General features: G+C 45.2%; 1 protein-coding gene across 1 annotated transcript; it reads left to right on the top strand.

The window, feature by feature from the left end:
• The first annotated feature begins 3,889 nt into the window (after positions 1 to 3,889).
• CYP27C1 (cytochrome P450 family 27 subfamily C member 1) lies at positions 3,890 to 25,308 on the top strand. The gene is made up of 9 exons (XM_074363451.1): positions 3,890 to 4,476; positions 8,852 to 9,042; positions 10,174 to 10,373; positions 11,630 to 11,839; positions 13,562 to 13,725; positions 16,468 to 16,634; positions 17,916 to 17,994; positions 18,491 to 18,694; positions 22,706 to 25,308. The coding sequence occupies exons 1-9, from the start codon at positions 4,195 to 4,197 to the stop codon at positions 22,820 to 22,822; spliced, it is 1,614 nt and encodes a 537-aa protein (XP_074219552.1). The 5' UTR covers positions 3,890 to 4,194; the 3' UTR covers positions 22,823 to 25,308.
• Positions 25,309 to 26,268: the final 960 nt, after the last annotated feature.

Genomic DNA, 26,268 nt, shown 5'->3' on the forward strand with positions numbered 1-26,268 from the left:
TTCCGATTCCCTTCACTGATGTGCAAAGCAGGAACTCGGAAGCTGACTTGATTCAAATGTTAACTTTGTTCCTCCTAACTCAACTCTATGGAGCAAGTGTCTTGAGCCTGTTTCCTTCCATAAGAAAATGAGGAAAGTGTGCCCACATCAGAGGGTCGTTGTGAGGATGAGATGGATTATGGGATGCAGAGGTGCCTAGGATGCTCAGCACACGTTTGTTAATGTATTTATTAATATATTTGGCTTGCATTAAACATACATATTTAACACATGTATTTACATGCATGTACATATAAACATGTAATTAACACTGAACGACACATATTAAACATGTATTTGGTGGGTAGAGCTCAGTGGTAGAGTGTGTGCTTAGTATGCACGAAGTCCTGGGTTCAATCCCCAGTGCCTCCATTAAATAAATAAATAACCTAATTACCCCCAAAAAACAAACAAAAAAATTTATTTTATTTTAAACAAAATATTTAAATATATAGAAGTAACAAGATCACAGCATTCTTCTTCTTTTTTTTTTTTTTTTTAAATCATGAATTCTTCAAATGGAAAATGAACCCAGCCCGTGGCAAGGAGTCAGAGCCCAGGGAGCCAGTATGGGTGAGAGAGAGTCCCCCAGACCACAGGAAGCTTGGGGCGCTGCTCCTGTCCCTCCATGACCAGCAAGTCTGGGTTCTGGGATTCAGAGACTGGCTTCCTAGAATGTCTTGCCCAGTGGTTCTCTCCTCTGAGATCCAGTTTGATCATCCCTGTTCTAGTCCAGGAACAGACTTCACTGAGCTCTGCTGACCTAACGGCCCCCACGTGCCAGTTCCTGAGACTGATCGGAGGTCACCTTGACTGGAGTTTGGGGAGACGTTAAAGATTCTCTCAGTGTTACTTCCACAGATGGCTAATTCTTTGCGTGGAGTTTATTTGTCTGACTTTCAGAAGGTAATCTTATTTTCCTTTCTGGGGGGTAAGGGCGGCTCACTGCTTCCCTACAGACTGCCAACAGACTGCTTTCCTCGAGGGCAAACATCTGTACAAAGTCTGGTTTCCGGTCACAGGGGGACAGATGGTGCTGTTCTGTCTGCTTAAAGTCAGAGTCTCAGTTCTGTTTCCCTCGCTCACTGGGGGAGAAAGGAACAAATGCATGGATGGCATTTTCCTCTTTTGGAAAGAACTTTGTTGCTTTTTTTTTTTAAACTTACGTTTAAGATTCTTGTAACATTCCATCCTTTATTTCCTCCCTGCTAGACTTCCCCACAACTATGAGAATCATTCTTTTTAAATAATGTTTTTTTAAAAAAATATAAAACAATATTCACTAGAAAAAGCCTGGCGAAGGCGGAGGAGGGTGTAGCTCAGTGGTAGAGTGTGCGCTCAGCATGAGGAAGGTCCTGGGTTCAATCCCCAGTACCTCCAGTAAAAATAAATGAGTAAGTAAACCTAATTACCTCCCCACCAAAACAAAAGAAAAAGCCTTAACAGTTACGTTTAAAATTTCTTTTTGATTAAAAGAAAGTCTCCCAAACCGAATGATTTATTCTATGTCTGGGTTCATACATGTTATCTGCTACTAATAAGGAGCTACAAACAGTATACTATCCTACTGCAGAATTTCAGCCTTGGGGTTACTTTTCATTAGCGCTTGAGGCCAATGTCAAAAACAGATAACTTTATTTGTATCCACAGTTATCAAATGAGCTTTGGAAGTCACCAGAAAAGAAAGCCCCAGACCTAGAACAGGGTTGCTGTATGAACACCTGTTTCTTTACAAGTGTTCAGCCTCTATCTTAATTAGCCCTCTAAGAGAATGAGCTGCATTTTTTTATTTTTATATTTTTATTTTAACGGAGATGCTGGGGATTGAACCCAGGACCTTGTGCATGCTAAGCGCACACTCTACCACTGAGCTATCCCCTCCCCCGACAGGCTGCATTTTAAATCATCATATATATCATCTCTTTACCAGTTCCGTGTCTACAACGGACTGAAGTGTCTTTCATGTATATGGTTCTTTAATGATTTCTTGGTTCCTCAGGACCAGTCACCCTGAGAAATATTTCAAAAAATCCCCAGAGCGAAGTTATGGTGCCTTCTGGCTGAATTGCTGCCCCAGTTCTGCCTGTTGAAACGCAGCCGTCTCTTCAAAACCCTACCTGGAAGATCTTTCTTCTCCACCACCCCTTCCCACCCCATAACCAGTTGTGATGGCTGCTTCCCGCAAATTCCAATCATATTCTGGAGCAGCTTTATGGCCCTTATGCTAAGCTGGTTTGTCTTTGTGTAGTTTTCTTCTTCTTACGTTCCTTTAAAAATTTTTTTGTTGTTGTTGGGGAGAATTAGGTTTATTTATTTACTTTTTTTTTAATGGAGGTCCTGGGGATTGAACCCAGGACCCCGTGCGTGTTAAGCATGAGGTCTTCTGCTGAGCTACACCATCCCCCTCCTTCTTATGCTCCTTAAAGGCAGGTTTGGTGTCTTACTCTTTAAGTCCCCTGCAGCTATAGTGCCTTACTGATAAAAGTTGCTACGTATTTATTAATCAAATTCTAGAAACTGAATACCTATGGTCTTCTTTGCTTCCCGTACATACTGACAGTTATTTAGATGAAATGTACATTCAGCAGAGCTGTAAAAGTGTAAACCACTAATCAAACGTAACAACACTTTGGGAGTCCTAACTCTGAGGAATAAGAGAACAGTCATTCTTCAGCGGATGGACATTATTATGAACTTGACTGTGCCCCACCCCGCACCAATTAAATATACATCTGTGGATTTGGTGCCTACTCACCAATACACATTTTTTAATTAATAAAAATTCAGGTGATTTTAATGTGCAGCCAGGGTTGAGAACCATTACACAGCAGTGGTTCTAAACGTGTGGTAGAACCACATTTAGCATCACATGGGAATTTTGGGGAATGCAGATTCTCTGGTCTAATCCTGATCTACTGAATCAGAAACTCTTGGGGGTGGATCTTGGCAATCAATGCTTTATCATGCCCTCCAGGTAAGTCTAATGCCATAAAGTCATATAAAGAGTTGCACTTTTTCTAATTAATTAATATGAATAAGATTTGCTCTTAACCAATTACAACCTCAAGGTTATCTTGCAGATAAGAAACACACCTAATGTTTCTTTTGTATCCACCCACAATCTAGATAAATGTGTAAAACATACGTCGAGTTCTTAATAAATACGTGGTGGTTAACTTGCCAAAAAAAGTAACAATACTTTGTAGACTTAAAAAAGGCTTTTAGATGTGGGAGTATGAACTGCGTGAAATCTTTAAACACTGATCTAAGTTTTCAGAGTAAGTTGAGCGACCAGTTCAGAATCTGGGCTCCCTTCCTGAAACCAGATGACACACTCCTTGCCCTCCCATGCCAGGTCCCCACCCTCCCCCTTCCCTTCTGCAGCTGGGCTCTGAAATCTGAACCTCAGTCGACAAACTCCTCTCTTCTCATCCTCACAGAGAGGTCGTTCATTTTCCTAAGCGTGCACAGCAGGACTCATCCCTGTGGGACACCAGAAAAACAGCAAATGTTAAAAAAGAAATCACACACCCGGTGCTCAACACCCGTCCTCATTAGCCCTTCCAGTGTGTATGTACCCTGTGCTGGGATTAAAATTAAGAAGACTCATAAAAACCACCAATTGAGACAGCATAATTTTCATCACGGAAATTTGTGATAAAATAATAATGTGGTCATGTTACAATCCTGTGAACTACGGGCCAAGTCATCCAGCATTTTTGTTCTCATTTTTGTGCACTGAGTTATAATCGTAGGACTTGAAATCACGAACTGTTTCCTTGATATACTCTCTATAGTGATCTTTCAGGAAGGAAATAATTTTTAAAGTTCCAGTAGACTTTTCATTTTTGGGCCATTGTTGGAAGTGGGGTTGACCTTAAAACTTTGTGGTCTCGAAGAACGCTTAATTAATCTGATGTGAAGAAAAAATAATAATCGCCTCATTTTCTTGCGGTCTCATCACAGACCACCCCCTTTTCCCCAGCCTTAGGGGAGGGAGCGTTTAATAATGGTCTGGTGTAAACTGATGCTCGGGCCGCGTGAGTTCCAAGGAGCGCTGCTGGTACAAGTTAAAACGGAGCAAGAGCCACGGCAAAGGGCAGCCCCCGAAACAAAAAAATTGCTCAAACAAACCAACCAACGCCAAGGACCGCCATGGCTCTGCTGGCGCGGATCCTGCAAGCCCGTCTGAGCCCCGCGCCCGAGCGGGGCGGGCTTCGGGGCGGCTGCACCCCGCTGCTGCCCCGGCGCGAGGGCGCCCGGCTCCCGGCGGGGGCGCGGGCCGAGGACAAAGGAGCGGGGCGGCCCGGGGCGCCGCGGGCCGGGGGCCGGGCGCAGGGACCCCGGAGCCTCGCCGCCATGCCCGGGCCCCGGACCCTCGCCAACCTGGTGGAGTTCTTCTGGAAGGACGGCTTCAGCCGCATCCACGAGATCCAGGTAGCCGCGCGCTGGGGCCGGGAGGGCTAGCGGGCTCGCTGTGGGGGCACGGCGCCGGCGAGGAGGCCCGGGGCGGGGGGCCGAGGAAAGGGTCCCCAGGAGGGAGCGCCGGGAAGGGGACCCGGGGAGCGGATCCCGGGAGGACGCTAGGGAAGGGACCTGGGGCGGGAGGACCAGGGAGGGGATCGGAGGAAGGGATTCTGGGCAGGGAGCGCCGGAGGGAACCCCGGGAGAGGGGCTCTGGGAGGGGGCGCCAGGGAGGGGACCGGAGGAGGAGACCCTAGGGAGGGGGGACAGGGGACTGAGGAGGGGATCCCGGGGGACGCCGAGGAGGAAGCGCCGGACCTGCCCAGGAAGGGCGAGCTGGGGAGATGGCTGCAGGGAGCGGCGCCCGGGAGGGACCCCAGGGCCGGGGCATCTTGCAGGGGTGCCCGAGGAAAGGACGCCGGGAAGTGTTTCCTGGACAGGGCGCGCGGGGGAGAGGGCTTTGAGGAGTGATCGGGAGGGACTCCGGGGAGGGGGTCTCGGGCAGGAGGGTCCCCGGGGGTGGGGGTCTCGGGCAGGGGGTGCCCCGGAGCCCCTGGGCCGCGCGCGCTGTGGGCTCGGGCGGGCGGACTCGAGGCAGTGGGAGCCTCCCTGCCTATCCACGAGGTGGGCCAAAAGGTCTGTGTCTTTACGCGGCGAGGACACGTTGTGTCTGTTTTTAGTCCTTTTTGTTGGTGTTTTATGATTGAAAAACAAAACACAAAGTAACAGCGGAGGTTTGGAGGCTCCAGGTTATGTAACCCCTAAGTGATGGGAAGACAGGCGAACATTCGGCGTGGAGCCAGGACTGGGCAGGGACTGAGAAGAACCCAACCGGTCCAACCACCCTGTCGGGGTGTTGGGACCCACTCATTCTAAGGTGTCTCATCTTCATCCTGCGTTTCCTCCTTTGCTCACCCCAGATTGACTCTGTCATTGCCAGGTGACCCTGCACCTTTCAGCGTCGTCAAATCTGGGCCTTCTCACTTACCTTCGTGGTTTTCTCAGGGGACCTACCCCAGCCCCATGCTCTTATTTCTGGGATCTGGGCCTTTTGACTTATTACAAGAACACCCTCCTCCCCTTTTGTTCAAAGCTTACCCTTTAACCTCCAGATCACAGAGGAACCCTTTGGTAACCACCTACCTGGGTTTTGGTCTGAATTTCATTCATTCCCTCCACTGTTAGCACACATGGTGGTGCTGAGGCCATGGCTGCGGTTGAAGCAGAAACTACATTCATAGAAAAAAAGTGGCTCAAGAGGAGCAATTTTCACTCTACTGAAATTCCAGCTGGCCCCTCCTCTCCAACCCCCAACATCATCCCCACCCAATTTTTGCCCAGATGCGTTTCTAGGGCTCAAAAGTTATTTTCTCTGTTTCATGTGGAATCTGAACCTGAGATATCAGGATGATAGTTTTCAAATATGGTAAAAAAATATTTTATCTATTTAATGACAAGTTCAGTACAGCCTGATTTTTTGTTTTTGTTTTTATCCGCCTCCGTGTCCATCTGCCTTTTTTTTTCCTTCCAGTTTTAACTTCTGTTTTAGTTAAGGAGCTGACTTTGCCTGAGAAGTGGCCCATCTCCCAGTAGTTCCTGTTAACAGCCATCTTATTTATTTTGGGGTCCCTGTTTGTTAGGCAGAGTGATCCCTTGACACAGGACACAAACCATTTGAATCTTAGTGTCTCCGTCTCCGGGCAGCAGGACTTAACTTGGACCATAAAGAAGCAAACAGCTTCTACCTGAAAGCAGAAGAGTAGAGAGACAGCCGACCCTGTGGCCTGCTGTTTCTGATGTTGAGAGTTGGGGTGGTAAGAAATGTTAGCAGATGCCAAAGAGAGACATGGTCGTTTTCCCCATGCTCTGCCCTGCCTGTGTCCTACTGAGCCCTGCTGGGGGATACTTTCTTCCTCCATTCCTTCCTCCCCTAATTATTAACTGGACAATTTAACCCATTTATATTTATTGTGATTTCTTTCCTTTTTTTTTGTTAACTTTATTGAGATATAATTCACATATCATACAATTCATCCACTTAGACTATACAGCCATCACCACAATCAGTTTTAGAACATTTTCATAACCTTAAAAAGAAACCCCATATTGTATCCTTTAGCTGTTACCCCCACCACTCTCCCATTCCCCCAGCCTTAAGTGACCACTAGTTGACTTTATGTCTTTGTAGATTGGCTTCCTCTGGACATTTCATATGAATGGAATCATATAATATGTGGTCTTTTGTGTCTGGCTTCTTTCACTGAGCACCACGTTTTTAGAGTTTGGCATGTGGTAACATGTATTAGTACCTCATTCCTGTTTATGGACAAATAATATTTCAGTGTATGAATAGGCCACATTTTGCTTACTCATTCTTCAGTTGACAGACATTTGGATAGTTCCCACCTTTTGCCTGTAATGAATAATGCTGCTATGAATATTCAGTGCAAGTTTTTATGTAGACATATGCTTTCATTTCTTTTTGATATATCTCTAGGAGGAGAATTGCTTGGTCAAATAGTAACTCTGTATTTAACTGTTTGATGAAGACTGTTTTAATGTGGCTGCGTTATTTTACGTTCCACCAGCAGTGCAAGAGGGTTTTGATGTCTCCACATCCTTGCCAATACTTGTTATTACCTGTCCTTTTGTTTTAAGCATCCTAGTGGATGTGAAGTGTTCTCTCATTGAGGTTTTGATTTGCATTTCCCTAATGACTAATGATCTTGAGCTTCTTTTCATGTGTTTATTACACATTTGTTTATCCTCCTTGGAGAAATGTCCATTCAAATAATTGCCCAGTTTAAAAGTTTTGTTTTGTTTTGTTTTGTTTTTTTACTGTTGCATTGTAATACTTTAAAAATATATTCTGGACATAAATGTGTGCTTTGCAAATATTTTCTCCATTCTAGAGATTGTTTTTCACTTCCCTGGTAGTGTCCTTTGAAGCACAAAATTTTTAAATTTTGAAGTCCAATCATCTGTTTTTTCTTTTGTTGCTTGTCCTTTTGATGTCATATCTTAAGACACCATTGCCAAATCCAAGATCATAAAGATTTGCCCCTATATTTTCTTCAAAGAGTTTTATGGTTTTAGCCCTTACATTTAGATCTTTGGTCCATTTGGAGGTAATTTTTGTATGTAGTGTGAGATAAGAGTATACATTTATTTTTTGTTTGTGGCTATCCAGTTTTCCCAGCACCATTTATTATACTGCTTTTTCCCATTTAATTGTCTTGGCACCTTTGTTGAAAATCAATTGACCATTGATGTATGAATTTCCTTCTGGACTTTCAGTTCTATTCCAATGATTTAGATGTTCATCCTTATGCCAGTACCACATTGTCTTCGTTACTTTTATAGAATCTTTGAAATAGGGAAATGTGTCCTTCAACTTTGTTCTTCTTTTTCAAGATTGTTTTTGCTATTCTGGGTCCTTTGCATTTGATTTTTAGGATAAGCTTGTCAATTTCTACAAAGCCAGCTGGAATTCTGATAGAGATTATGCTGAATCTGTGGATCAGTTTGGGGATTATTGCCATCTTAATAATACTGTCTTCCATTGCATGAACATGGGATGTCTTTCCATTTCTGTAGGTCTTTAATTTCTTTCAATGATCTCTTGTAGCTTTCAGAGCATAAGTTTTGTACTTCTTTTGTTAAATTTACTCCTAGGTATGTTATTCTTTTTACTATTGTAAATGGAATTGTTTTCTTAGTTTTATTTTTGGATTGTTCATTGCTAATGTATGGAAATGCAGTTGATTTTTGCATATTGCTCTTATATCCTGCAAGCTTGCTGAACTTGTTTATTAGTTCTGATAGTTTTTTAGTGGATTCCTTATAATTTTCTATACACAAGATCATGTCACCCATGAATAGAGATCGCTTTACCTCTCCCTTTCCAATCTGGGTGTCTTTTCTCTCAGTTTCTTGCCGGGCATATTTTATAGGTCCGTTACAGTTTGTCCACAGCAGCTCCCTTCGCGGGGCGGCCAGGGGGAGCTGTTGGGGACGCGTGGGAAGGGGTTTCAGAGCCTGTTTGGCTCAGGATGGTTAAGACCCTGCAGTTCGTCTAGGTCCACATTTCTCTCTTGTGACTTCACACATCTAAGGTATTTTTAAATGCATATCTTAAGAAATTCAGGAGACTTCTATAAATGTGAGTAATGATGTGAAAATATTGTTCTCAGGAGTACTTAAAGTTACCGCCCTGGTTCAGCTCTGTATAACGTAGTGCTTCCTCTGCCCCAGTTTTCTGCCCCCCTTAACCCACAGGAATGTCTGTGTCAAAGGTATGTCATGTCTGTGTATTTTTCCCTTTTTCGGTCTCTCCATGGTATTGCAGCAGAAGCACACTCGGGAGTACGGAAGAATCTTCAAGTCTCACTTTGGTCCTCAGTTTGTAGTGTCTGTTGCAGACCGAGACTTGGTGGCTCAGGTGCTGCGGGCGGAGGGGGCTGCGCCCCAGAGAGCCAACATGGGGTCCTGGCAGGAGTACCGAGACTTACGAGGCAGATCTACTGGGCTCATCTCGGCGTGAGTATGTGGGGCCGGGCTGAGCACGAGCAGGGAATGGGAGCCCAGGGAGGCCCCCTCCCTGAACACTGGGCTCCTAACTCCTGATGGAAAAGTGTCAGGAGAGCCTCTTGTGGGATCCCCTGAAGTCAGGCACCAGAGCCCAGCTGGGGGCTCTCTGCTTCCTCCTGTGGGAAGAGATGTGGTGGTGGGGACGAGGTGGGGGTCACACTAGCCCAGCGATGGGGAGGGACTGTTTCTCAAGCATTGCTTTGTGGCTTCTGGTGTCCGTTCAGTGACCACCAAGGGGGCTGAGCTCACAGTGCCTGTCTGTGGACAAGGGATGAGGTTGGTTGAGTTGTCCTAGCAGACCCCCTGCAGGGGCTACGAACTTCCAGCGTCCATCGCCAAGTGATGGTTTTCCTGTCTCATAACAGACTACGATGATTATACATCTTTGTGCCTTCCAAGAGCTAATTGGCACTCTCGCAGACAGAGAGGAAAATATGGAGCATCTGTAGATCTCCTGGTCCAAATCACTTGCATTTAGAAATTCTATTTTTGACTCTTTTGATATATATGTCCTTACACATGAACTGGGGAGTAGCACAATTTCTCAAATAAAGTAAAAAGAATTTGTGGTTGGGTGTCACCACTGTCCCTCAGTTTCTGTCCTAAGAGTAGTAATCAAACAGCTTCTCTCCCTTTGTCCAGCCCTCGGAGGGCAGGGGACAGTACTCTGTGCCGTCACCAGGGCGTCTTGGCGCTGGCTGCAGGCTCAGGAGCGCAGGAGTTCAGATCAGTTCAGGACCCGGGAGTTTACTTGTGTAAAGTTTGTTGTCCTTCGGTCATCAGAGCAGTCTTGTGTCTCTTTACTATAATACTACTGCAAGAGTTTCAAAAGCAGTAATATTACTTTTGATAAAGATGCTTCCTGGTGGCAGTTTTTTCCCTTAAAGTTTGCTTCAAGGGCAACAGCTCAAGTGTTAATGAGACTGCAAGGCTGAGGTTACCCCTCCTCTTTGCAGTGTCGGCCCTGCCTTTATCCCACGTGGATGGGCAGGTGTGTTGCTTCTTTTCTGCTGGGGTCCTCTGAATTCCTTCCCAGATTACCAATGCAAGGAAAATGACTGGAAATTCACTTCATTCTAGGGAAGGTGACCAGTGGCTCAAGATGAGAAGTGTGTTGAGACAAAGAATTCTGAAACCAAAAGATGTGGCCCCCTTTTCGGGAGAAATCAACCAAGTTATTGCCGATTTAATTAAAAGAATCTACTTCCTCAAGAACCAGGCAGAAGATGGAGAGACTGTGACCAACATCAATGACCTGTTCTTCAAATATTCCATGGAAGGTGAGGTGAAGTCAGGAGGTGGGAACGATGGAAGAATGGACGTTTGCCAAACAATAGTCGTTGTCACTCGTTGGGGCTTTCCTGCGTCCCAGGCGGTGTGCTAAGCCCCAGACATACATCCATGTGATCCTTGCCATGCTGATGGAACCGGGGTTGTCTATAAATGGGGAAACCGAAAACTACCCCCATTTTTAGTGGCAGAAACTTAGTTTCAAATACAAGTCTTTTGAGGGGTGGGTATAGCTCAGAGGTAGAGTGCGTGCTTAGCATGCACAAGGTCCTGGGTTCAATTCCCAGTACCTCCTCTAAAAATAAATACACAAATAAACCTAATTACCTCCTCCTGCCCTGCCAAAAGAAAATTTAAAAAAATAAAATAAAATTCATGTTAGATGAGTAGTATTCTCGTGGCTCAAAAATTCAAAACCAAAATATTCATTGGAAAGTCTCCCTCTCTCCTGACCCAGCTAGGTCACCAGTGTCTTCAAGGGATGTTATACGCACATACAGAGAAATACATGCGAATATTTTTTGCAGGGGCAAGGGGAAGTCGTTAGGTTTATTTATTTATTATTATTATTTTGATGGAGGTACTGGGGATTGAACCCAGGACCTCATGCATGCTAAGCACACGCTCTACCCCTCAGCTGTACCTTCCCCTGTGAATATTCTTTTTACTTAAAAAATAAATGGTCGCATACCACACATTCTTTTCTGTATCTGGCTTTTTTTTTTTTAATATATAGAGAATTCTATCAGCTTTCCTATTTTAAAAGATGAGTTTAACTTCAAATTCAGTTTTTTAAAGTTCAGATATGCACGCTCTCTGAAAATAGTAAGAAAATCAACAGAGAAGAGAGTTGTAAACCCACCGGAAAATCCCGCTCTTGGTGCTTGGAGGCCCTTTCCTCTGCCTTCTTAGCTCTTGGGCTGGGGGCTCCCCGATGTGTGGCCAGGAGGAGCCACCTTTCAACTCCCCAAAGTTGGGCAGAAAGGTTGGGGGGTCTCGCCTGGTAGGTCTTGGACAGACTGTTGAGCTGAGGGTGTGATGGGGCAGAGGGTCTGTCAGCGCTGTGTGCACGGCCCCCGGTGCATCAGGACCTGGCGGAGGAGACCTCCGGTGATGGAGCGGCAGGCCTCATGAAGGGCACCTGGACCACTTTAGAAAGTGATTTCTGTGGCCAGGTATCGTCTGCCGATGCTGTGACCAGTCTATGTGAAAAAGGGCTTTGAAATGACACCTCTCTCCCACGCAGGAGTGGCCACCATCCTCTACGAGAGCCGTCTGGGCTGTCTGGAGAGCAGCATCCCACAGCCCACGGAGGACTACATCCAGGCCCTGGGGCTCATGTTCAGCATGTTCAGGACCTCCATGTACGCGGGCGCCATCCCCCGGTGGCTGCGCCCGCTTGTCCCCAAGCCCTGGCGCGAGTTCTGCAGGTCCTGGGATGGACTCTTCAAATTCAGTAAGAGAAAGTGGGGGCCACTTCTGCACACCTAGGTGGACCTGACTTTCCAGCTAGTTGTGTGTCTAACGCTCATGCGGACAGTGGGTCTCCCTGCAGAGGATGACCCGATGTCCTTATGAGCCATTGGGGCTCCAGAGCTTTTAGATCTGTTTCTCCAGTGAGCAAAAAGCATGTGGGTTGTGACCACAAGCGATGGGACCGATTTCTCACTTTTAAACTCTTTATTTCAATACACATGCTTGCAGTGATATGTAAATGTCATCTGTGGGAGGTGACGCCTTTAGTCCAATAATTCTGTCATTGCTTAAAAGGCAGATAGAATTTTGGGCCTGTGCAAGTTCATTTGAACATTCTCAGTGGCAGCTTTGGGGACAGAGAAATTCATTTGTTTCTCACTTGGTGGAAAACAAGCTAGGAAAAACTGTTTTGTTCAAGCCCAAGGTGAGACTGCAAAGCAAGATTAGTTTTCTTATGTGGCTAAAAATTTTACTATAAAAGAATTTCCAAAACAAAAAAAAGAGATTTCCAAAATGTTTAGAACAATGTGAACAGTGAAAGACGCATCCCAGGGTGTCCTTTGAAGGTATATATATTCATTTGAACATATAAGTTTCATATAAGTTCTTGTATATTCATTGAATGTTTAAGTTCTGATGTATATAATATCTTGGCTTCTTTTTATAGTAACACGGTCTTTTCCCTCAGTTCATTCTCCCTTCTCGAAGCACAGCAGGAGAAAAAAGAATCTGTATTCTTGTCACTCCAAAGCTTTTTTGGCTGTTTCATCAGTAAAGCAAACATTTACAAATATCTTATTTTTAAAAAGGAGGACATATTTAGCTTATCTTTAACTTTTTCTTTTTTTTTAATTTTGGAGTAAACTTAAGGATCTAATTGGCCTTCTTCAATGATTCATGAATTGGCAACACCCCGTCTAGCAGAGAGAAGGATGTGCCCAGCTTTCATTCATTTATACCAACAAGTGTATGAATGAAGTTCCAGAGTTGACAGGAAATCCACTGGGGCTTGTTTGGCCTCTGAACCTGCCACAGACTGAGTTAAGTTATTGAGAGGATGAAGAAGGAGTGCAGACTGGAGATTCTCCTTTTTTTTTTTTTTAAACTGAAGTCTAGTTGACTTACAATGCTGTGTTAGTTTCTGGTGTACAGCGTAGTGACTCAGTTATACTCATACATGTATATATTCTTTTTCATTTGATTTTCATTATAGGTTATTACAGGCTGTTGAATATAGTTCTCTGTGCTGTACAGTAGGACCTTGTTTTTTATCTATTTTATATACAGTAGTGTGTATCTGCTAATCCCAAACTCCCAGTTTATCCCTCTCCCTACCTTTCCCCTTTGGTAACCACAAGTTTGTTTTCTATAAGTCTTTTTCTGTTTTGTGAATAAGTTCATTTGTGTCTTTTTTTTAGATTCCATATATAAGTGATATCGTGATATTTATCTTTGTCTGACTTACTTCACTTAGTATGATAATCTCCAGGTCCATCCATGTTGCTGCAAAGGGCATTCTTTCATTCTTTTTTATGGCTGAGTAGTATTTCATTCTCTAAATACAGCATGTCTTCTTTATCCAGTCATCTGCTGAATTAGGTTGCTTCCATGTCTTGGCTGTTGTAAATAGCACTGCTGTGAACATCTGAAGTGATTATTCTTAACCACAACTTTTTTCAAAAGAAACACTGTTTTCAAACAGGCCAAATTCATGTTGACAACAAGCTGAAGGCAATACAGTGCCAAATGGACCGAGGGGAGAGAGTGAGAGGGGGGCTGCTCACCTGCCTATTCCTCAGTCAGGAGCTGACGCTGGAGGAAATCTACGCAAACATGACGGAGATGCTCCTGGCTGGCGTTGACACGGTGAGTCGTCGGTTGTCCTCTTCTCTCAATAGACAGAGCACACGGTGGCCTTTCTGGGTAATCTGATGGGTGGCAGAGATGTAGAGCCCCCATACATGTTTGTATGGCTGAACGTCTGCGTTGCTGCTGCAGGTCCCCAGGAGAAGACTATTTTCTTTGTTTTTAATATCTGTAACATATAAAATAAAGGTATGTGGTGGATTCTATAAAGAACATGACCACAATCTCTTATCATGCACACAAAGTAAGAGTTCACTGTAAAGTTTAAGAATCATTCCTTCTTTGCAGCCGTTTGTCCATTGTTTCGTAATATCAGAAATGAAGAGGGCACAGACATAAAAACCCTTTTATTCAGGGGAGAGGATTGAACTCAGTGGTAAAGCACATGCTTAGCATGCACGAGGTCCTGGGTTCAGTCCCTAGTGCCTCCATTCAAATAAAAACAAACAAACAAAACCTAATCTCCCTCCACCCCCAAAAACATATCTGAAACTAGAGATGAATTGAAGCTAAAAAATAAACAAAACAAAACCCTATTACTTGTCTTTTAAAATATTCCAGGCCACGGAGAACTCCCCATTTCATTTTATAAAGGCAGCCTAACTTTAAAACCAAAGCCTGCTAAGAAGCATAAAGAAAGAAGTGTTTACTAAGCAGTTTGACTGATGAATACGTGTGCATATCAACTCTAAATAAAATCCTAGCGAGGAGATTCAATTAGTGTAGCCGATGAATAATATATTATGATCAAGAGGCCTCAAGAGTAGAATGAAACAATTATACTGTACAGCACAGGGAAATATATACCAGATCTTGTGGGAGCTCACAGTGAAAAAAAAGTGACAATGAATATATGTATGTTCATGTATAACTGAAAAATCGTGCTCTACACTGGAATTTGACACATTGTAAAATGACTGTAACTCAATTAAAAAAAGGTTAAAAAACCAAACAAACAAAAAAAGCCTCATGCAATTACAGACAATCAATTATTGGTGATTTATGTAAGAAAGAGAACATGCATTCTAATGAACAGATTTACATTTAAAGAAAAGATTTAAGCTTTAAATAAAAATATTGGTGAACAACAACAACAAAAAGAATGAAACAAATCACTGCCAACTGATTTGGAGGGAATTCCGTATCCTATTGTGAAGTTGGCATAAAAGTCAAGTCAACTCATGTATAAGCCAGAGTGACTTCCAGACCTCACTATCATGCAAACTCATAGATGCGATCAGTGAAAATTCTGCGTGAATGTTTCTTGTAGTTTTGTTGGTGGTGAATGAAAGGAATGACTCAGACGCACGGTGCTCTCGCCCCCTGGTGGTGACCAAGAGCATCACCACGCGAACAGTTCCTCGGTGGGGGGAACATCCCTCAGGTGATAAAACACTTGCAACTTCATACTAATTTTTTAAAAATGTTATTTTAAAAAAATCAGCTTGATTGCAGTATAATTTATGTGCAATAAGCAGCATCCATTGAAACCGTATAATTCGACACAGGTTGTTGGCAGATAACAGTATAAGCACAGATGGAATCGTTTTTGAAGCCAGCACCACAATCGCGATCCTGGATTTACTATAACTGCAAGTTCCTTCCCTCATGTCAGTCCATTCCTCCCCAGACCCCCGCCCCCGCCCCCGGCAACCACCGATCTGCTTTCTGACACTGTATGTCCGTTTGCATTTTTCTAGAAATATGTATAAATGGAATCATACAGCATGTATTCTGTGTCTGGCTTCCTTCACTCAGCAAAATGATTTTGAGATTCCTGGATATTACTGCACATAAGAGTAGTTTCTTCTTTTTTTTTTTTTTTTTTTTAATTCCTGAGTAGTATTTCATTACATGGATAGACCACCTTTGGGTTTTACGCGGAAATGTGATTTTAATAGAAAGTTTTTGTTCTCATAATAGACAGCATCTAAATTATTTCCTTATCATTTATAAAAAAAAGAATTTGCACATTAAATTATGCATTACAGGAGAGCTTGCTCTCCAAAAACATATGGTATCTATTACAGAGAAATAATATCAATATGGCCTACTTAAGTTAGATTAAAAAAAATTTTTTTTAGGGGGGAAGTAATTAGGTTATTTATTTATTTATTTATTTATTTATTTATTTATTTATTTATTTATTTATTTATAGAGGAGGTACTGGGGATTGAACTCAGGACCTTGTGCATTCTAATCTTGTGCTCTACCACTGAGCATACCCTCCCGCAGGTTTTTTTTTTTTTTTTTTTCAGATGAAAGAAAGGGCATCTATATACTATGGAATTTCTTGGTTTACAAGACAATGAAATACAGTCACATAGATAACAGTGTTGATTTTAGTGAAAATCTTGGAACCTAGGATATGAAGGTCACAGAAAGTTCCAGGCACCACCTCCAGGCATGACCAGCATCCCTGTGCCCTGTCAGGCTCCGCTGATGAGGCAGATGGCTCTTAAGTGATTTCTAAGAGTTCCAAAATAACTTTTCCTGTAACTCTTCACTGAAAGAGGCCGTGACTCACACAGGTGATGCTACTTCCCAAAAACATTTGGTAGTTTTTTTCTAGGAGGAGGTAAGGAAAGTCATCTTTAGTTTGGGGATGACCAAGATGCTCTGGTAGCGTTGTCTGAGTGTGACTTTGCTCCTACGCTTTTTGCCATGTGACTCCTCGTCTGCTGTTTCCAGCTGCTGGAGTCCTTGGTTTTCCTCACCGACGTGCCTGTGTTTCTTTCTCAGACGTCCTTCACCTTGTCCTGGGCTGTGTACCTCCTCGCGAGGCACCCAGAGGTGCAGCAGGCTGTGTACCGGCAGATAGTGAAGAATCTGGGGGAGAGGCATGTTCCCACGGGGGCCGATGTCTCCAAAGTCCCGCTGGTCCGAGCGCTGCTTAAGGAAACCTTGAGGTAAAAGGTTCACCCGAATTCAGCTGGAAAACCATGTCCCTTAAGTCTCTGATTCTGTATCATAATGATTGTGCTTTTGACTTAAAAACTGGCTCCTAAACAGGCACTCCATCTCCCCTCAGTGGCTGGAAAGTTTAGGAAGGAGGTCCTCTTGGCCATCGCTGTTTCCTCTCTGCCCTGGTCAGGGCACAGAAACGTGAATTTCTTCATAAACATCTTTAGCAACATCATCAAACTTTGCATCCACGCTAGTCCTTTGGCTTCCCTGGTGCTTTCCAGGGGGCTCCTCTGAAGCTAAAGCAGAATAAAAACTGATCGTCAGGAAATGTTTGGGGCTGTTTGGCTGGTTACCAGACTTGCTTACAAAGTCTTGTGGTCCCCGTGTGAATCCGTAGTTGGATTGGAGAAACCCAGTAGTGAGGCTTCTTTACTCCTGGACGGGGCTTTACTGACCCTGGGAAAAGCCGGCACGTGAGGGATACACCTAGTCTTGGGTGTGTTTGGGTGGGAGGTGGGATCAGGTGAGGGGTGAAGTGTCCTCCTCCTCTGAGGGTCAGGATCCTGTACACAGCATCCCTCTGCGGAGGACATGCCACGACAAGGAGCAAAGATTCTTCACAGAGGACACAATGAAATCATTCTTAGAAACCTGACTTAATGATATTTCAAATTGTGTGGCATCCTCAATCACAGCACGCTGTTTAATCTCAAAAAAACAAAAAACAAAAACAAAAACAAAAAACCCATAACGTTGTAAAACAACTATTCTTCAATAAAAAATAAAATAAAATAAAACAGAACAATGATACTCTTTAAAAAGAAAAAAGAAAAAAGCCAGTTGTGTTAAGTGGTATTTGTCAATTCAAGTTCTGTTCAGAGTGTTGGCAGGCTTGCCTCCCAGAGGTGATCTGAAAACTGAAGTAGCATTTCTCAGAATGTATCTCCTGGAGCCCTGAGTCCTGTCAGCTGTTCCCTGATAAAGGGGGTCTCATGCGCATGTAAATTTCACAAACTCGGAATTTTTCCTCTTGGATGCACAGTGGTACATTAAAGCCTTTGCCTTGTGTTTTGAAAACTTTTTTTTGACCTTTTCCACATTCCCCAGGATACTTCCCAGGCAAAGCTAAGGAGCTGTGAAGGTCTTTGCAAGAATTCCTGATTGAAACCGTACCCTGTGTGACTTTTTAGAAAATGAAATGGCAATATGGCCAGACTTTGAAATGTTTATAAAGTATTTCGAAAGTCACCCCTCCCTTCCCTTCCCCGCTGGCTTTTTTCCAGGCTGTTTCCAGTGCTGCCGGGGAATGGCCGGGTCACCCAGGAGGACCTGGTTGTCGGCGGGTACCTGATTCCCAGAGGCGTGAGTTGGGCTGACTTGGCGGGGCGGGGCTGTGCAGGGGTGGTCGGGTTGGAAATTTGCTTCCATGTTGAGGAGTCCTAGTACTGAAGCAAATACCTCTAGGGTACCTTCTCTTCTGCATATATTTTTATGATGAAGGTCAGGCTTTGGGAGCCTGGAGAGGTGCATGGTGCTGTTGCTCTGGCAAAAACAAAGCCAGGTATTTCTGTCCTCCCAGACCTGTTTCAGCCCCGTCCCCGGAGGCCTGAGTCCCAGAAGCAGCAGGTCTCCCCAGGGAGGGTTTCTGAAGGGCTTGACTGCCTCCTGCGTGGCTGCACTGATGCTCATTCAGGGTGGGGTGTGAACTGATGGAGCTGGCATCCTGGGTCTGCGTCTTTGTGGCTCCTTCCGGCCAGAAGCATCTCGGGAGGGACCGTCCAGCTGGGGCTCCGGCCTCTGCCCCGCTTGCCCTTGACTCTGGTCCTTCTTCCTTTTCTGATGAACATCGTTTCTGCAGACCCAGCTGGCCCTCTGCCACTACGCCACGTCCTACGAGGATGAGAACTTCCCTCGGGCCAAGGAGTTCCGCCCGGAGCGCTGGCTGCGGGAGGGGCACCTGCACAGGGTTGACAATTTTGGATCCATCCCCTTCGGCTATGGGGTTCGCAGCTGCATCGGGCGGAGGATTGCAGAACTGGAGATCCACCTCGCCGTGATCCAGGTAGGGCTGGGAGCTGGCCTGTGGGCTTGGCCTCGTGTACTGGGCTCCCATGAATCAGGGTTTGGGGGAGAAAGGAAACAAAACTTTGAAACCTTTAAGCTTCAAATTAAATCCCTTTTATAGGTTAACCCCCACCACCCACCCAGGAGCCACCTTTAGCCCCCAGGGCCACCTGCCCTGTTTCTTTCCTCCTTGGACATGTGTGTGGCTGTGGGGGGGGGGCCCATGTGCTCACGTGGGGGCCCTGCAGAGAGGTGAGTGGGAGGTGTCCTGTGAGCGGCCTTCAAACCATACGAGCATCCTGTCTCCAAGGAACCCCTCAAAATGCAGGTTCCTGGGTTCTGGCCACAGAGAGAGTAACCTATTTGTGGGTCCGGGGTGGGGCTCTGGGCAATTCTGGTTCGTGGGCTGCGTTGGGTCTAAGACACTGCACCTGGTGGGGCACTGGGGCACCTCCACCCGCTGTGGTGTCTGCGTCTGTGGTTCAGGCCCCCGCCTCCAGGATGTCACCATGGAGGAAGTCCCACTTGTTCTCTTACTGGGCCCCCAGCCCCTCACATCACCCAAATGAGCCATTCACACGGGGAGGTGGTCCTCAGCCTGTTGGGTTTTGAAGCATCAGGAAGGCTTAGTATTTTATTAGAGAATACCTTGCACGCTAACCTCTATATAGCAAAGTGTACACTTGTGTGCACATACAGTGTCTGAGTTCTGGCTGCAGCAGGAACTCAGTCCTGTCCGAAGGAAAGTTTATAAAAGAGACGTCTGTGGCAGCGACAGATCTGCCTGTGTGAACCTCTGTTTGCTGCAGGAAACCTTGGCCCAAGATTCGGGAGTTGACATCCTTGACTCCAAGTGATAGAGGCATGAGGGGGTCACCTGGTAACTTTGTCTCCCCATTTTGCTGGTGGGGAAGCTGAGGCTGAGGGAGTTGGAGCCACTGGCTGCAGTTCCAGTGGGGCAGGCGCAGGGCCCCTTGTGGGTGTGGTGACTCAGTCTTGCCTTCTCCCCACATGTCACGAGGTGCTTCCTGTGGCCTCACCTGGCCCAGGGCAGAGCACCTGGGGGCTGGGACCTTTATGGATGTCGGCATCAGAGAGCATACAAGATGGGGAGGCCTGGCCGGCCTGGGAGGGATTCTGGATGGTCAGCGTGGGAAACGGATAGGAGGGGGTAGGAAGAAGGCCAGAAACGTGTTTGGTGGTGGCGATGGGGGTTTTATTTGTTTGCTTCTGTTCACAAATGCACCAGCTGAAGTTTTTGCTTCGAGTCCTCATTTCTACTTGTGCAAATGTAGAAGGGGAACACTATTATTTGTAATTGCCAAGAGAAGGAAAAAAAAGAGAAGACACAAATAAACAGTTCAGGAAAGAGATAGGAGACATACCGACTAATGCAGTAGATGATGTTGTTTTAATCAAGAAGATACTGCAAATGGGCTTTTTTAACCAATAAACTTGAAGACATAGATCAAATGTACAGTGTACTAGAAAAAAATGTAAATTACCCAAACTGACTCCAAAGAAAGAGAATAGACCTCAGATATTGAGTACATTGACTCGGTGGTGAAAAGATCTACCCCTGAAATGTCCGAGGCCTGGAGTTTTATTGCGAGTTGTATCAAACCTCCACTGAATGGGGGATAATCATCATCTTGTGCAAAAAGACTAGAAAAAGGAAGTTATATTTTTATGAGACTTGCATACTCTTGATAGCCATAACCTGGGAAGGATAGCATAAGAAAGGAAAACTACAGGCCAATCCGATTTATTAACAAAGATGAAAGCCATTTTAAATGAAAAATTGGGCAAATCAAATCCAGCAATGGAGGAAACAAATGCACCATCACCAGATCAGGTGCATTCAGGAATGCAAGGATGGCTCACCTCAAGAAAATGTGTCAGTAGAATTCACCACAATGACAGATTAAAGGAGAAATGTTATATGACCGTCTCTTGAAATAATTGATGAAAGTTAACCCTCATTCATGAAGAAAATCTCTTAGCTCTCCAGTAATGGGAGGGCTTTCCTTAACCAAATAAATGGGGTCTAGAACAGCAAGCTCGCCTGTGGCCCCCCTGGGAAGGGAAGGGACAGCTTTAATGGTGCAATATTCATGTGTTTCTTTAAGGTTGGGAACAAGATGTTCCTATTGCACAGAGAGTGTCTAGAAGACACACCCCTGCCCCTTGGGAGCTGGAGACTTGAGGTGGAAGGTTGAGGGGGGGAGCTTTGTTTTTTGCTTTTATGTCTCATGTAGGTTTCACTTTTCAGTGAGCACGTATGGCCACTTAGAAAGGAAAAAAGGCCGTGTGGTATGTTGGCCTCATAGTGAGGGGACCGATGTGTGGGTTCTCCCTCTGCCACGTGGGAGTGTGCAGGCAGTGCTGGGAGGCTAGGACAAAGGGTCAGGGGTTGGGTGTGGAGGGGAGGTCATCTTGATATCAGAACGTTCTCGAACTACCTAAGTACGGGTCATTCAGCTCAGCTCTCTAACAATGACAAAGTAGTGAGCTAAGCCTGTGTCCTTATTGCAGCCCTCTCCCCTGCCTGACCCCCACCCCCACCTCCAGACCTCAGCTCCCCTGAGGACCCATCAGTGGGTCCTGCTGCGTTGCCTGGGAGATGAGGCTGGAGAGTCGGAGTTGGGTGGGGGGGGGGGCCTGCATCACAGGTGACAATGTCTGGTCTCCATCACCAACACCCTGTTGGGTGGTTGGAGCAGGGGAGGGGTCAGGGCTAGTCAGCCACCCTGCACTGGCCTCACAGGCTCGTGAGCAATGCCTTGCCTCCCTTTCAGGAACCAACCTGGTTTTGACATGGGTCTTTAGAGCAGGTTGCCTTTTATTCCCTAAGCCTGGAGGTGACCTTGAGTATCAGCCCAGGGCCAGTTGGTGAGGAGATTGGTGCTTTAGGCTGATGGATACTTAGTGGTTCTTTAAAACTGGTCCTGTAGATAATTTCTGGTTTCCCTTGAGAGATCAGGGTGGTTCTTTTCAACTGTAGAAATGAGAAATGTGATCATGTTGCAGAAAAATATGTTACACCTCAGTTGTGACAGCAACCTGGATCCCAGCAAGAGACCAAGCAGCACTCAGAGAGTTGGAGAACTCAGGTTTATTACGCCAGCAGGCCCACAGGAATTAACACTTCAAACTCTGGACCCCGTCTGTGGGTTTACACAGGCCTTTTATAGGCTGCCGGTTTTACACTTTGCAACATCATATGCAAATAAAGTACAACAGAAGTTGACCAACCAGGAACAAGCTTTGTAGAAGTAGACCAATCAGGAGTGAGCTCCATGCAAATGAAGTACTACAAATGGACCTATCAGAAGTTAGGGAAGTGGACCAATCAGAAGTGAGAGTAATAACCAATCAGAAGTGAGCTCAGGGGACCAACAGAATTCTAGGTGTAAGTTAGCCACTTTAGAGGCAAAAAGTGAGATAGAGCCTCTGGGCCAGGGAACCGGATGGTGCTGGGAGGAGAGCAGCGGCCCTGCCTAGGGGTCCTGCGGGTCTTTTTATGAGGCTTCCCGCCTCAATCAAAGGTGCAAAGTAGGAATATTTAGATTAGGGACCGTGACAGCTGAAGCCTGTTTGGATGGTCTGCCTCTGTCTGACAGCTATGTCCCCCCACTGTGTCTGTACCACATTTGAAGTGGCCACAGGTTCACTTTGTTTCTCTTTCCTCCTTGCTGTTTGGATTCTTTCTTTCTCTCGACCGACAGTAGGAGCAGCAGAGTTAGAATTAGGCCTTTGAATATTCTGCCTGCATTTCTTTGTCACACTGGCCTCAGAGTTGCTCAGGGGACCTGCAGGCTCTCGGGGACGACCCAATGCTTTGTTTCCCAGTGACCGAGTGACTCGGTGCGGTGTCCAGCACGACACCCACATCTCTCTCCCTCGGCTCCCCGGAGCCCTGGCTGGACAGGGGAGCAGGCACTCAAGCAGGACTGCAGATTTTCTGCTGTCCCAGTGGTGAATCTCTTCTCTCTGTTTCTCTTCTCAGTTGCTGCAACATTTTGAGATCAGAACATCTCCTTGGACTAAAACTGTTCATGCAAAAACCCACGGGCTTCTGATGCCCGGGGAGCCCATCCACGTGCGTTTTGTTAACAGAAAGTGAGCCTGGAGTGTTAACCCAGCCAGTGGACCGACAGACTGGGCGTTCCTGTGCCCCCGATGACCGCGGCGGAGGAGGTGGACCACTTTTAGGGGCTGTCTTGGGTATAGACTGGCCTCCTGAGTTCCGGGAGACTTTTGAATCTTTACCCAAATAGTGTGTGAAAATTGTTTTACTTTTGCCTACCAGAGTTGCCTTTTCTTTGGAGAAACAGTTGTTTAAAAGCCAGGGGCACTGAGTTCTCCTGCCTCATACAGTGTCTTACCCTTGGGCTCAATGTTTGGTCTCCTATGTGTTTGTGCCAAGAAACGGCATGCTTACAAATTCAGTGCTCGAATGTACATCCTCTGATCCTGCTTCAGGACTCCGTTTGGACGCAGTTATCAACTTCTCATTTTTTAATTTGAAGGGAGACCATTAAGAATGCCTCTGTAATACCGTAATTATGGGAAGAAAGCACCACAGGCGACACAAAGCACCAGATTTAGCTCCTGTGAATGAAAAGGACCATGCCCTTATTTTCCTCTCCAAACCAGTGCTTCTTATTCTAATCTTAGCTGCTGAAGAAGGCGAATCTTACGTTTTTTTGTTTGAAGAAAATAATCATGGAGAAATAAAATTCCTGGCTGAGTCAAGAATCATCACATTTTCTAAGCAAATCGAAATCCGAAGCACATGTGTAAGAATGGAGAAGCTGAGCATGTGAAATTTCATTGCCTACGGTGAGAAAACGGAATTAAACGAGGCTGGTGGAAAACAGTGTAACTTTAGAACATTTTTATTTCAAGGAAAAATAAATACCTAAAAGGACATGCTAATAGAGAAAATAATATTTTTCTTCTTCGTAGTCTTATTTTAAATGTCCAAACTGGAAATGTGATCCAGCTGTTGGTGCTGACATCAGGCTTGACTCTAAGGAGTCTTTGAGCGTCTGTTCCCGTTCATGCAACTTGCTGGTCACCAATAAAAAACCCAATTTCATAATATTCTCTCTGCACCATCGTGCTTGAAACTGCCTATCCTCAATCCCATAATTCTCTTTACATAATCCTTATCCCCAAATCACTTTCCTACTAATATATACCATAAATCTTTCTTCCCCTTTTTAGTCATTCTGCAAGATAATCCTTAAATAAAATAGAAATGGGGGTGGGGGTACAGCTCAGTGGTAGAGCACACACGTGCTTGGTGTGCATGAGGTTCTGGGTTCAACCCCCAGTACCTCTTAAGGGGGAAAAAAGGTAATAGAATAAAATAGAAGTAATATCCACTTCACATGCCATGTTTGTTCAAGTATGTAATCATGTTGAAATCTATGTGATGATGGAATAACTGTAATAGGAGAGCTGTAAAAACGTGTACAGTTACATGTGAAATTATGTCATAGTAATTGACAAGATGTTGGATTACAGGGGTATATATTAACTTTTATAACTAGATGCAATTTTATTCTGTTCCAGACTGACATTTAAAAATCTGGAGACTCAGTAACTTGAGGTGACCCCTTATTCTCCAAGGCAACCTCTAGGGGAGTATAGCTCTACCTGGGGTTAGGGTTAGGTCACACCTGAGCCCACTGCTTAGTCTCCAAGGACAGAAAGAGAGGTGGCCGGGCCTTGGGAGCCTCCTGGTGTGACCAGCGGGACGTGCACAACCCCACCTGTGACACATTCTTGCCAAAGAAAGTGAAAGCAAATTACTTAATTCTCTAGGTCCACGACCAGTGTATAGGGAGGGAATACAGGGTATAGAGGGACATGTGAAAACTCCACGCGGACACAACAAGCAAAATCCAGAGTGCAAAGTCTACAGGACAAATAACTTGTTTTATTCCTTCAACAAATCAGTGACAAGAAAGAAGAAAAAAAGGAAAGGGGAACTGTTTTAGACGAGATTTAAAAAAAAAATTTATTTTTAGTTTTTTTTTTCTGGGAGCATACCCTTTTTTTATTTTTTGCCTTTTTTTTTTTTTTAATAGAGGTACTGGGGATTGAACCCAGGACCCTGTGCATGCTAAGCACGTGCTCTACCCCTGAGCTATACCCTCCCCCCAGATGAAGAGATTTAAGAGCTAAGTAAGGAAATTTGAACACTGTGTATTTGATGATATTAAGAATTATTGTTACATTAGTAGGAAAGCGCTCTTATCTCTTGGAGATGTTTCTTTATTTTTTTAATCTTTTTTTTATTGAGTTATAGTCATTTTACAATGTTGTGTCAAAGAGATGTTTCTTAAAGATATAAATATGTAATGTTTATGGACGAAATGTTATGACATCTTGGATTTGCTTTAAGATAGCCCAGCTTGCTGGGGAGGGAGGCTGGCTTGTGTGTGTGAGTTGGGGGTGGAGATTGTGGGGGAAGAAGAGAGACTGGCTTGATGCTGACAGCTGGTGATGCTGGGGGAGTGGGTACGTGGAGGATTCGTGTCTCCATTCTGTCTCCTTTGTGTACACGTGAACATTTCTATAATAAAAAGTGTCTTTAAAAACCAAAGACTGGGTTGGTTCATAATCTCATATTTCGTTTCTCTTTTATTACTGTTCACAAACCAGCAAAATGGATATAAATTAGGTTCTTCAGGGAGCTCTGCCTTCTATTTCAATAATTGTTGGAAGTGATCAATTTAACTAACTAAAGTACAATTGTTGTGATAGGATTCGGGTGACCTGCCGGACAGGGGTCAGCTAGCCTTCGTGGCTGAGACGCCAAGGCAGAGAACAAATCCAGAGGCATCCATAAGGGAAGGAGGAGAGGGCTGGGCACCGCCACTCAGGGCGGGATCCAAGAGGGTAAAAACACTGGGTGTGAGACAGTAGGGAGTGGTGGGGTCTCTGGAGTCTGCACCCTGACTGAAGGTTTTCAGAATTCATTTCTGCAATGTGCTGGCCAAACAGAAGGGTTCAGCAGCTGGCCAGGGCTGAGAGATGGCCAAGGGCAGGGAATCAGGTGAGAATCTGGAAAGGCGCCCAGTGGGAGGTTGCTCCAATTCCCCCTTGAGGCCAAGGAGCCATGTCCACGGGGACTGTGGCTCACAGGCAACAGGCTGACTAGGGGGTAGCGGGGCCAGTCACCAAACTGAAGGGAGAACTGAGCAGCCAGAAACCCGGAGGGACTGAGCAAGGACCATCATTGCTGGATCTCTGAGTACTGGATCCCCAGCTCCAGGTTCAAGGTTTACCTTCGCCAAGGCATTAGCCCGGCTCAGCTGGGATTGACAGGCGCCCTGACCAAAGGAGGAAGGAGGGGGAAGGATGCTGGGCTGGCAGAACGAGAGCGGCCAGCAGACTAGTATCTCCAACTCCTGGCCGCGCTGGGTTCTTAGGATGAGACTGAAAATGGCCTTTCCTCTCTCACTGCTGTCCCTTCCAGCCTGTGCTGTGGTCACTTCCAGCCTCACATGAAGCCTTGGGCAGTTTCCAGTACATTTTAGATCACTCCTAGAAAAG

Source organism: Camelus bactrianus, chromosome 5 (genome assembly GCF_048773025.1).
Source record: "Camelus bactrianus isolate YW-2024 breed Bactrian camel chromosome 5, ASM4877302v1, whole genome shotgun sequence".
Lineage (NCBI taxonomy): Eukaryota > Metazoa > Chordata > Mammalia > Artiodactyla > Camelidae > Camelus > Camelus bactrianus.

Coding starts and splice junctions, on each gene's coding strand:
- CYP27C1 (XM_074363451.1), top strand. CDS start 4,195: ATGGCTCTGCTGGCGCGGATCCTGCAAGCCCGTCTGAGCCCCGCGCCC. Junction 13,726..16,467: donor TCCTGGCTGGCGTTGACACG/GTGAGTCGTCGG, acceptor TTTCTTTCTCAG/ACGTCCTTCACCTTGTCCTG. Junction 17,995..18,490: donor GGTACCTGATTCCCAGAGGC/GTGAGTTGGGCT, acceptor TCGTTTCTGCAG/ACCCAGCTGGCCCTCTGCCA.